Source organism: Aegilops tauschii, chromosome 4 (genome assembly GCF_002575655.3).
Source record: "Aegilops tauschii subsp. strangulata cultivar AL8/78 chromosome 4, Aet v6.0, whole genome shotgun sequence".
In the NCBI taxonomy this organism is placed as follows: Eukaryota; Viridiplantae; Streptophyta; class Magnoliopsida; order Poales; family Poaceae; genus Aegilops; species Aegilops tauschii.
This window is the reverse complement of record NC_053038.3, coordinates 397,131,593-397,142,890: the sequence shown is the minus strand read 5'-3', so window position 1 is coordinate 397,142,890 and position 11,298 is coordinate 397,131,593. Positions and strand designations below refer to the sequence as shown.

Sequence of the window (11,298 nt, the reverse complement as noted above, 5' to 3'; positions counted from 1 at the left end):
TCCAGTGTCAGAGCGTTGTGAGAGGTCGTGTCGTTCTGAGCCAGCATGAATGCTACACTGGTGCTTAGGAGCGGCGTTGATCTTTTCGGGTGGAAACACGTGCGGGCGATGGAGGAGTTTCTGGGGCAGGCAGGTTAGTCAAACACGGTCGTGGCGGCGGGTCTCCGTTTTGTGGGGAAAACACGGCGGCACGCACCTGGCAGTCATTGACTCGTAGCACTACCGAGCTCAGCTCCCGTTCGACACGGACCGAAGACCATTCCTTGCATCTTCCTCAACAAACAGGGTAGTAGTAAGATTGTCATACAAGGAACCTCACGCTTTCCGCAGCAATAACGTAATCTAGTGGCGAACATGTCTCGGTGCGGCCACCTTCGCACCCTCGCCGCCAAGCCGATCCCCTCGTGCTTGTCTTCTCTCCACACCACACCACAACATAGCCACGGTCACGCGGACGAGAAAATCAAACCATTTTTACGAAAAGCACACGGCGCCATACCCTGCCGGCCTAGGATCGCCCGCTCACCAAACCGAGCGGCCCCCGCCCCAACGCGCAATCAGCGTTAACTAATCTCCTTCCCTCGCGCCGCGCCGTGCCGTGCCGTGCCGGTCACGGTCACGGTGGGGGTGGACAGGAGTACAAGTACAGTACAGTACGGCGTTGGCGTGGGAGCCAACGTCGTATCGTATAGTATGCCTACGATTACCAACACTCGGTCAACACGGGATTTTCTCCAGCTGAACCGAACGACCGACCGAACGAACTCACTCTTTGAACGAGCCGTGCCGGAGAGACCAAGCCAGCCAAATGTGGCTGACGCAGGGCCCGACGTGAGCGAGCCGGGGGCGGTTCGTCCTCCATGACGGGTGGGCCGCCGACGCCGTGGTAGCGTAAAGCGCCCACGAGACCAGACGAGAGAGGTACGCCGTCCCGTCCCGCGGCGTGCCAACGGCCCCATCCGTCAACAACCCGCATTAAAGCGTGGGCCCGCGCAGCTGACACCCACTTATCGGTGGGCCGTGAAGGAAAAAAAATTAGCGCCGTTGTTACTACCACTACCCACCTGGCCAAACGGTCTTCTTTGCCCGTAACCGCACGACTGTGTCCGTTCCGTCTTTCACTGCCACCGGTCAAATCCCGAATCTCAAAGCCCGCAAAACCCCACACGAGCGCCCGCGTACGCCCACCCCCACGTCCAAGCCCCACACGCCGACATGCGGGTCCCGGGCCGACGCGTCGGCCCATCGGGGCCGTACGATGGTTAGGTTTTGCACCCGTCGAGCCGTCCACCGCTCCGCCTGGCATTTCGGGAATCTCCGCTCCCCCAGATCCGCCTCCGCTTCACATATCGCGGCCTCCTCCTCCTCCTCCCCTTCACACTAGCAGACACTGCCGCTAGCCTCCGTCCCTCCCCCGTCTCTCCTCCTCGTCGCAGAGCTGCCACCGGGCCGGGCGAAATAAACCATTGGAACAAGGGGAAAAAACTTGCCAAAACCCTAGATCTCCCGCTCGCATTGCCCTTCTATGACCCTCGGCCCCCACTGAGGGCACGGCCATGGCGTCCGCGGCCGTCATCCCCTCCCCCGCCGGCGGCGCCGTGCCCGTGCACGGGGCCGCCGAGCCCGCCGGCTGGCTCATGGACGAGCGCGACGGCTTCATCTCCTGGCTGCGGGGCGAGTTCGCCGCCGCCAACGCCATCATCGACCTCCTCGTCGTGCACCTCCGCGCCGTCGGCGACCCGGGCGAGTACGACCACGTCTTCGCCGCCGTGCAGCAGCGCCGCCACCACTGGGCGCCCGTCATCCACATGCAGCAGTTCTTCCCCGTCGCCGACGTCGCCTACGCGCTGCAGCAGTCCGGCTGGCGCCGCCGCCTGCCGCCCCCGCAGCAGCACGGCCCCGTCGTCTCGCCGGCCCCGCCGCCGCCTCCTCCGCGCCGCCCGTCCTTCGCGCCCTCCCACAACCACTCCCACTCCCACCACCGCCACGCCGCGCACCATCGCTACGATCCGCCGCGTGGTGCAGGCAACGTCCCGCCTGCCGGATCCGATAAAGATGGTGAGGCGTCTTCTCTTCGTTTCTCTGTTTGTTTGGTACACCTGCTAGTGTCGTCTGTTGTTACAAAGGACGGCGCCTTTTCTCGTCTTTTGTTTTGTTGGGTCCTAAAATGGTTCGATCCATGAAATGGGTTTCTGGTGTCGAGACACCTGCTTGCTAATTGGATGAATAGAGGTGTGATATCGGGTATGCATAGAGTAAAATCTTCCTCTTCCCTCCAGGTGAGGGTGTCTGCCGTCAAAATTCCTGTCCCGATTGGTAAAGTGCAGTTACTCCTTTGTATTTTTTTATTTCTTTAGTATAAAGTTGGGTCATCTATTTTGGAACGGAGGGAGTATATAAGTATTCAGGTCCTAAAAGGGCGCCTTTTGCCTTCTGTCTTGTGTAGCTCTATACACAAATTTCTAATTGGGGAGGTCCTAACCTACTGGATAAAGTTGTCCAAATGTAGCTTTTCTGTGCAAAGATATCTATGTGTAGGGTAGGTACGTGTAAGATCAATTTGAGTTGCTTCAGGCTGAAACATTTTCCTTTTTAGCATTCCGCGTTTCTGTTTGTTCAATAGCTGAATGAATCAATGCGATGGCTATTACTTACGGCAGAAGATATGGCGCAACGTCCTAGGGCATGATTCCCACCCAAGCGGTCTGATTATGCCATGCAGTTACTCCTGTCTATTTCTTTTTTGCTTTCTTGTTTAATACTAATTAGTAGTATTCAGGTCCTAAAAGGGTAAGCTTTTGCGTTCTGTCTTGTGTAGCTCTATACAAATACCCCTAATTGCACAGGCCCTAAGCTACTGATAAAGTTATCCTTCTGACCATACAACGGTTCTGTTTGTTCAGTAGCTGAATGGATCAATGAGATGGTTATTTCATACGGCAAAAGGTATGGCGCAAACTTTCGGCGCAACGTCCTAGGGCATGATTCCACCCAAACCGTCCGATTATGCCATGCATCAGTGTTCTGCTTCAGCTCTGAGTTCTGGCTACCGTTGGAGGCGTTGCTGGTGTCGTGCTAACTTGTCATGCCGTAGTCTATCATTAGTTTTGGGCTATTTATTATACAATAAAAAGTTGGTTACCTGTGCTTTACCAATGATTCCTGCCCAAGCGTCGGTGCAACGTCCTAGAGCATGATTCCTGCCCAAGTCGTCCGATTATGCCACATAGCAGTGCGCTCTCGCTCCGTGTTGGGATTCTGGCTGACATGGGAGGCGTTGTTGGCGTCGTGCTAACTCGTCACGCCATAGATCATTAGTTTTGAGATATTTATTATATAATAAAAGTTGATGACCTGTGCTTTACCAATGCCACAACAAATAAAGCAGTATGCTATTATTAGATTTGCGGGCTAGAAATGCTACATTAATTATATTAATTATAAAAGAATAATGCCATATTTCTTTTTGTTATTAAGTTTGATAAAAGGAGAAGAATCTACGTTCTGCATCACTTACTTTTTTGGGGCTAGAATCTGAGGGCATAGAGATATAATATGACAGATATTACACCTGTTTCGTTTGTATAATATACTAGAACTCAATTTTCAATTATATCATAACAAAACGACTACTTTTTGTACATAATATATACGGGCTTTGGTAATCATACTGTCCTTCTATGTCTTCCGCTCAACGATTTCTGTAGGTGCAATAAGTTCATATTTTCTGTTCTCGCTGATATTGATTATGGCATGATTAAAAACTGTACTTCAAGTTTGCAGCTATTATTGAAAATCATGTCCAATTAGTTTCTCATGCACTCTTGATGTTTCTAGGGCGTGAATTTCATAACAAAGAAGGGAAGGGACTTAAGGAAGGGGAGAACGTCGCTGATGCTAAAGGTCCACAGTTGAATTCTCCTGTTACTGATGGTACCCCCTGCCCCCCTCACACAAACATTGTGCAACTTCATTTCTTTATTGCTATTTGACACATCAGATAGTATTTGAACCAAAGAAGTTTGTGTTAGGGTTTTGTATATAGTGTGCTGCCATCGTGCTCCATATTAAGCCTTGTTTCTTCACTTCAATTGTAACACTGCTGAGCTACATTTTCAGTTTTTCAGTTGTCAATTAATATTCTGCTATTTTTTGTTTAGTTGTCAATTTATAGAACTATAGACAATCCTGAACTTTTGGATCCTCCATGTTGTTTATTTGTAATTGAGTGTCCTTAGGATGGACAACTGAACTTTCTGATACACAGTATGTTTACTTGCATATGCTATTAAATCTTGCTACAGCCATTGTTGTGCATCTGTTGCTAACTATGTAACTCTTTATTTTGTTTTTATGTTTATGAAATCTGATTGTTTTGTCAAACTGAAGGATTGCAAATTACCCTCTCTGAGCCATGTCCTTGTTTTGTAAATTGTGTAGCAGGCGAGAAAAATTCTAGCCTGCAAATTACTGCTGAAGGAAGCAGCAAAGTGGTTCCAACTCCTGTAGAATATACAACCAGTGAAATCATTGATGGCAAGCCGGTATGTTAGCCCTGCAATTCAGAATTTCAAAATCTGCACTTCAGTTTTCTCTTTCATGCAGTTTCCTTGGAATCTCAAACTTCAGTCGTACCGCATTATCCTATTACAAAACACGCCATGATGAAATGTGCTCTATGCTTCTTTAGGTTAATACTGTTGAAGGGCTCAAGGTTTATGAAGGGTTGGTAAATGTGACTGAGATAAACAAGATTGTTTCTTTAGTTAATGAAACAAAAGCTTCTTCTCGTCGAGGAGGGTTCGAAGGTAATTATGTAGCCTCTAAAGTTATTTGTTTCTGTGCCTATGTGCATCACCTGTGTGTGTAGTGTGTTAGCGTAACTGTGTGCACTTTTGCCACATTGAATTCTGAATTTATATCTAAATTGCATACTGTCAGAATATTGCCGAACATCTAGGGAAATGCCACAGCTTAGCAGAGTCTATTACCCTTGGCTAGTTGGCCATTTGTCCTAGTCTGTCTTTATCTAATTTTTGGGGTACTGTGATTCAACTATTTTATTGGACTTTGCTGTTAATTTTGCTTGGTGCAAAAAGTGGGCCAGACTGTTATTGTTGGTAAAAGACCACTGAAGGGTCATGGAAGCGTAATTATTCAGCTGGGAGTTCCTATCATTGAAGGCCCTCTTGAAGATGAAAATCAAAGAGGTATGCCAAGCTTTTACCACAGAATCTCATGTTATTATTCTCGTATTCTGATGACTTCCTTCTTTTATTTTAAATGTGAGTTCAGAGACAACAAGGGTGGAGCCTGTTCCTGGGTTGCTGCATGACCTGTTTGATCGCTTCTTTCGGCAGGGAATTGTACCTTCTAAGCCAGACTATTGTGTTGTCGACTTCTACTATGAGGTAACTTGTTCACGCTGTAAGACGTTCTTCTCTGAAAATGCATTCTAATAATGACCAAATGATTTTTTTCCAGGAGGAATATTCCCATCCTCAGCAACCTCCCTCATGGTATGGTAGGCCACTTTGTACCCTCTGCCTGACAGAGTGTGATATGGTGTTTGGCCGAGTTATTTTTGGAGAACGAGGTGATAACAGAGGCCCTTTGAAGCTCTCTCTATCTACAGGGTAAGCCTTTCCCCAGTAATTTTCATGTCACACTGATGGTAATCTTAAGAGGCTTGAACTGTTTGGCTTGTCTTACTTTTAGTTGACCCTTCTTCACTCTCCAATTTTTTCTAATTTACATCTTCGGTAGCAGACATCATATGATGTAACGTGAGAAGCCTGTGATCATGTCATGTATTTTAGTTGGTACATAAACACATGTTTGAGTTGTGCAAACAGTCTTCACGTTTTGAATTTCTCAACTAGGACAAATAAACATAATATCGGTCATAATTAAATTAAAATAGTCCTTGAACTGTTTGGCTTGGCTTACTTTTAGTTGACCCTTCTTCACTCTCCAATTTTTTCTAATTTACATCTTTGGTAGCAGACATCATATGCCGTAACGTGAGAAGCCTGTGATCATGTCATGTATTTTAGTTGGTACATAAACACATGTTTGAGTTGTGCACCCTTTGAATTTCTCAACTAGGACAAATAAACATAATATCGGTCATAATTAAATTAAAATAGTCCTTTGTAATAAGATGATATGGTACTTATTGATTGGTCAATGCCTGTTATCTTCAGTTGTGTGTTCGTAGTTTCATTGGGCTCCATATATAATTCGTAACGTTGACCATGTAGTAAATTTAATAGGTAAACCCTGTTTGACTACACTTCCTAAACATTTTTCTCCTCTTTCTCTCAATTTCAGGTCTCTTGTAGTGTTGCAAGGGAGAAGTGCTGATGTAGCCAAGCAAGCTATTCCTGCTACACGTAAGCAGCGAATCCTTCTAACTTTTGGGAAGTCTGTGGCAAGAAAAGTTGCACCATCGGAAAGTGCTTCACGGCCTACCGCCCCGTTGACACCTCCTTCTATGCCCTGGGGTCCACCATCAAGGCCAGCTAATGTGAGGCCACATTCTCCAAGTCCGCAGCACTTTGGATACACCCCGACCAGCAGCGTACTTCCAGCACCAACAACTGGACCTCATCACATCCCTCCGTCTGATGGAATGCAGCCACTCTTTGTAGCACCTGCTCCTGTTGCTGCCGCAGCCATACCTTTCCCAGCAGCTGTTCCCTTGCCAAATGCAACGGCAGCTTGGATGCCAGAAGCTGCCCCAAGGCCTGCCCCACCTCGATTCCCTGTTCCAGGCACAGGCGTCTTCCTTCCTCCTGGATCAGCTCACCAGCTGCCCCATCAGATGATACAAGCTTCCCAAGCTCATGCGGAACCTAACTCCCCAAGAGGCTCAGCAGCTTATGTGCATAACAAGGGTACTGTCATGGAGGTGGCTAATGGTAGTGCTTCTCCAAAGAGCTCAGGAACAACAAAAAGGGCCGATACAACCGAGGCAAAACCAGAGTGCAATGGGAGCTCTAGTTCTGTGGGTGAGGAGCAGCAGAACGGTGGTATGAAGAATGCTGGGCTCAGCAAGGTTGAGCCAAGTGCCGCTAAATAGAAGGGAGGTATAGTACATAGAGAACAGAAACATGAGACGAGGAAACCTCAATTTTCCAGGTCATGGTTGCGGGCAACTCTCCTATCCTTGACAAGCACAATGCCTTGATGCCGTCGACTTGTCGTGAGAATGAATGAAAACCGTCTTAAGTTTTGTAGCCGATCGATCTGTAGCAAAACTGGATATATCATGCTGCTTTAACTTATCACCTGCTTGCTACAATTATGGGAGTATGGGCTAAGATGTTCAACATGTTATCCGGTGCTTGTTCTGTTCTTATCGTGCTGGTGTTACTTGTTCGTCGCATGTGCATATTTCGTTGATTCTTCTCGAGTTGCAAGCCTGTGACAAGCTGAAAATGGTTATTGGTCCCGACTAGTCTGTGAATCTCAACTTGTCTACTCGTGCCGTCTTGTTTGTCCGTCTGATGTTTGATGATGCTCCCAGTTGCTGATCTCGTTCAATCGTTCTGGTGACTAGGGGTCGCCTTCGTTTGGTCATATTCAGTGGCCGCCCGTGCCAACCAACTGGTTGACGAAGCGTTCAATTCTCCTAGATAACATCGCCTCCAAATTCTCGTCCTAGGTGTGGGCGTGGCGTTGCGTGGCGCCGGCACCACAAAGGATGGATACGAAATGCTGAACTTATCACCCAACTTCTACTAGCTCAGTTACGCAACGATGAAGCTACAAATCACGTTACACATGCATGACACGATTACACAAGCACGCTGCCTACAGTCAGCAACGATCATCAGATAGATCAGAGGGAGGAGTCCGCGGCACCGGCACGACGGTGGCGCTTGCCGTGCCTGCGCCGGTCCGACGACCTGGCCTCGCCCGATGGGAGGTACATGGCCACCTCCGCGCCCACCCTGCACTCCGGCAGCGGCGCCGGGTACCGCGCGCGGTCGTAGCAGTACCCGTACGTCATGTGCCGCGCCCGGACCCTCTCCATCGCCGCCCGCTGCCCGGACGGCATCGCCTCCGGCTCGCACGACGCCGGCGGGGCATGGGCGCAGCCGCGGAGCTCGAGGTCGGTGAACTCGGCGACGTAGGGCGCGTACTTGTAGTCCACCTTGTAGCGGCCGCCCGAGGTGGCCCAGCTGGAGCCGTCCCAGATGGTGGCGTAGAGCGACATGGGCTTGGACGGGAACTGCGCCCCCATCGCCTCGCTCCTCACCACCTCCCTGATCGGCGTCCCGTCCACGTAGAACCTGCACACACACACAAAAACGTCAAATCAGCGCAACGCAACACACAACATTTCACACCATCAATCCAAGCATCCAGCACAGCACATTCACGCGAACATATTTGCGGTGAAAACTAGACTTTGGGGTGGGCATGTGAACGGTGAACCTGAACAGAGCGAGTTGGCTCATGTGAAAACGCACGGTGAAAAGTGGTGGCGGCGGTAGCTTTCTTCCCCATCAATTCAAAAGTTGGCGAGCTGCGAGTGATCACACAGGACTTGCAGGATGGCGGGGAAAGCAGGTGCATGAGGAAAAGGCAGCGGCACGGGTATCCTGGTGGAAGGATCAGGCGCAGCCATGGCCATGCACATGTTGTGATGAATGAATGCTCAGGCTCAGCTTCAGTGGATGGATGGAAACTGTAAAAGTGGACGCCCCCATTTTCTCATGCCAACTTTATTCACCCACACGATCAGGCAGCATGACTGTGTGAGTAGGAGTGCATGACTGTAAGCAAGTGTGTGTGACTGTGTGAGTAGTTGTACGGGCTATGCAAATGGATCCTGATCTGAAATAGATCAGGTGGAAGAAATAAATGGTTTTGATATTGCGATCGATGTTTCTTCTTCCAAGCCAGCAGTATTGAGGCATACTGGCGGGGCAGAGCTATCTGCATGCCCGTTGTGGCAAGGCTATCTACTCGATTTCGGGCCCTCGGTACTTGAAATTATTAAAGCGGCAACGGCATGAGGAATCTGTAAGCTGTAAAGAAGAAGAGCCAATTTCTCTCAATCATGTCATGAGGGTGAACAAAGAAAGGGAAAGAGGCAGCAACAAAAAAAGAGTACCTGAAGCTAGCTAATACTAGCAGCAGAGATTATCTATCTTGCTACATTTCTGTAGCACATGCAACATTGCTAAGTTGAACTACCATGGCATAGAGCAGTCAGGTACTGACCCCATTTTTTCTTTTTATCAAAGGACACAAAGATCGTAGTACTGTGTCCTGTAAGCATTGAATTTTTCAATATGTGCTTAAAGGATCACTAATTTGCTACGTACATGCGTACTTGGAACTTGTATGTACAAAGTACACAACCACACTTGTGGTGCAGGCATCCACAAGTCGTGTCCGCAGAATTCAGCCTACGGGTTATAATAATTCAGAAACATTCAGACGTTTAAAACCCTCTACAAAATTGATCCTGGCTGCATAATGATAGCCCTGGAGCAAGCAGAGCTGATCGAAGTCAGGTAATTTAGCTACGGTTGTTACAGCTAAAACTATTCTACATACATTATGCCAGAAGCCCCACTTCAGGGGGCTCCCAGTCTGAAGTTCTGAACTCGTTTACTTTACTGTTCAAGGTTCAGGCCGATCAAACCTTGCAGCGAATGCAGTGTCGATCGATCACGCGCAGTAAGTAAAGATTGGTGGAGATGAGAGCGGGAGCAGGGGCTTACACGATGGTGCGATTGGTCCAGAGGATGGCGTAGCGGTGGAAGTCCTGGGTGGGGTCGAACCAGAGGCCGTACCTCTCCTCCCGGCCGACCGCCGTGCTGCCGTCGCCGTACACGTTGGTCTGCACCCTCCACTCCTTCCCCTTGACGTTCCCCAGGAACTCGAAGTCCAGCTCGTCGTGCGTCTTCTCGTACACGTCGCCGTTGGACATCTGCCGGAATCCAGCGGTCGCAATGCCAAAGTTTGTTACTAATTCTCTCGCCGCTCTCTCTCTCTCTCTCTGCATTACATCGGTTGTTTCCAACAAGTGCAGTGCAGTAAAGGGATGCCATGTTTACTCACGTAGAAGGCGACGACGACGCCGGCGGCGTAGTCGGAGGGCAGCTTGATGCTGGCGCTGAAGAAGCCGTGGAGGTACGCGCCCTGCGACGCGAACCCGGAGCCTGAAACCAACCAACCAAACAGAGGCAGGCGCGATGAGGAACGGAAGGCGGCGACAAGAACGGGAGGATCGATCGATCGATCGACGACGCAGAGCAGGGTGCGTACCTGTCCTCTCGTCGAGGGAGATGTGGACTCGCTTGCCGTCGCCGTGGAGCCTGAGGTTGGAGTCCCCGAACAGCTGGGTGTAGCCCTCCCCGAAGGTGAGCGCCGCCGCCGCCGCCGCCGGGCGGGGGACCATGACCTCGTCCGCGGCGCCGGCGGACGCCGCAACCCAAGCGGACGACGCCAGGAGGACGGCCAAGAGGAAGCGGCACGCCATTGGTGCTCTCCCCTCTGTTCCTTCCTCGACTCCCCTCCGCTCTGCCCTATATCGTGCTGGGCGCAGCTCACTGCTGCTTCTCTCGCCTCGTCTCTAGTGTAGCGACTACTCCTAGGCCGATGGATTGCAAAGGAAGCTAGCTTTCCATACGGCGTTTTTATCGGGAGTTGCACCTCACAGTTTCGAGCGAGCAGCCTGCGCCGCGCCGTGGTGGCGGATCTTAATTAATTATCACGCCCACCCCAATTACTTAGACAGGATCCGTATTCTGATTGAGGCCTTGATTGCCGTGGATGACCAAATATATCCCACCCAACCATTCTCTCGCCCCGTCATTACTTCGCAAATCAAAACCCTACCCACAACCTTTTCCAGTGATTCTGTTCGATTATTATTGTACCGTTGAATGTCCGCACGAGCTTCCCGTTCCCTCGCTCGCGACTCCACCGGTCCATACTGATACTGCTGTCAGCACGCCACATACACATAGCATGAGGAAGAAGAGTACAAACGGCACGTCCAGGGACAGGCTGGTCGACAGACATTCGACGTATTGTAGCATTGGAGTGGCGAAGCCATCGTATTCGTGGGGCGTAGCGTGAGCCAGATGATCGGATGGATTTGGGGTCCAAACGAGGCGACGACCGGCAAGGTATCCTAGGAATGTCCGGCGGGAGGAGGAGTGGCCGGCTGCGGCGCCGGTGTCCTGGAAATGTCTCGTCGGGGTTTATTACTCCGAGGAGCGCTGCCATCAGTTGCGCGACGCACTGTCGACCGCAGGCGCCGGAAATTTA

At 50.2% G+C, this 11,298-nt stretch overlaps 2 protein-coding genes across 3 annotated transcripts; one reads left to right on the top strand and one right to left on the bottom strand.

Annotated features, from left to right (window-relative positions):
* The first annotated feature begins 1,297 nt into the window (after window positions 1-1,297).
* On the top strand, window positions 1,298-7,361 carry LOC109740231 (RNA demethylase ALKBH10B). Of its 2 annotated transcripts, none has more exons than XM_020299266.4 (8): window positions 1,298-2,058; window positions 3,838-3,933; window positions 4,441-4,544; window positions 4,691-4,808; window positions 5,100-5,210; window positions 5,296-5,411; window positions 5,485-5,636; window positions 6,334-7,361. In XM_020299266.4, the coding sequence occupies exons 1-8, from the start codon at window positions 1,557-1,559 to the stop codon at window positions 7,082-7,084; spliced, it is 1,950 nt and encodes a 649-aa protein (XP_020154855.1). In that variant the 5' UTR covers window positions 1,298-1,556; the 3' UTR covers window positions 7,085-7,361. The 2 variants fall into 2 exon arrangements, with proteins under 2 accessions (XP_020154855.1, XP_020154856.1); XM_020299267.4 differs by having other exon boundaries at window positions 1,343-2,058; window positions 4,444-4,544.
* A 367-nt stretch (window positions 7,362-7,728) lies between these two features.
* LOC109740238 (probable xyloglucan endotransglucosylase/hydrolase protein 28) lies at window positions 7,729-10,705 on the bottom strand. The gene is made up of 4 exons (XM_020299277.4): window positions 10,291-10,705; window positions 10,084-10,184; window positions 9,744-9,952; window positions 7,729-8,300 (listed from the first exon to the last, which is right to left on the bottom strand). The coding sequence occupies exons 1-4, from the start codon at window positions 10,502-10,504 to the stop codon at window positions 7,847-7,849; spliced, it is 978 nt and encodes a 325-aa protein (XP_020154866.1). The 5' UTR covers window positions 10,505-10,705; the 3' UTR covers window positions 7,729-7,846.
* Between the last annotated feature and the right edge of the window lie 593 nt (window positions 10,706-11,298).

Bases quoted from the DNA above. Each gene is read 5' to 3' on its own strand.
- LOC109740231 (XM_020299266.4), top strand. From the start codon at position 1,557: ATGGCGTCCGCGGCCGTCATCCCCTCCCCCGCCGGCGGCGCCGTGCCC. The intron at 3,934-4,440 runs GTACCCCCTGCC...TAAATTGTGTAG, and splicing joins GAATTCTCCTGTTACTGATG to CAGGCGAGAAAAATTCTAGC. The intron at 4,809-5,099 runs GTAATTATGTAG...TGGTGCAAAAAG, and splicing joins TCGTCGAGGAGGGTTCGAAG to TGGGCCAGACTGTTATTGTT.
- LOC109740238 (XM_020299277.4), bottom strand. From the start codon at position 10,504: ATGGCGTGCCGCTTCCTCTTGGCCGTCCTCCTGGCGTCGTCCGCTTGG. The intron at 10,185-10,290 runs GTACGCACCCTG...GGTTGGTTTCAG, and splicing joins CTCCCTCGACGAGAGGACAG to GCTCCGGGTTCGCGTCGCAG. The intron at 9,953-10,083 runs GTGAGTAAACAT...GGATTCCGGCAG, and splicing joins GCGTCGTCGTCGCCTTCTAC to ATGTCCAACGGCGACGTGTA.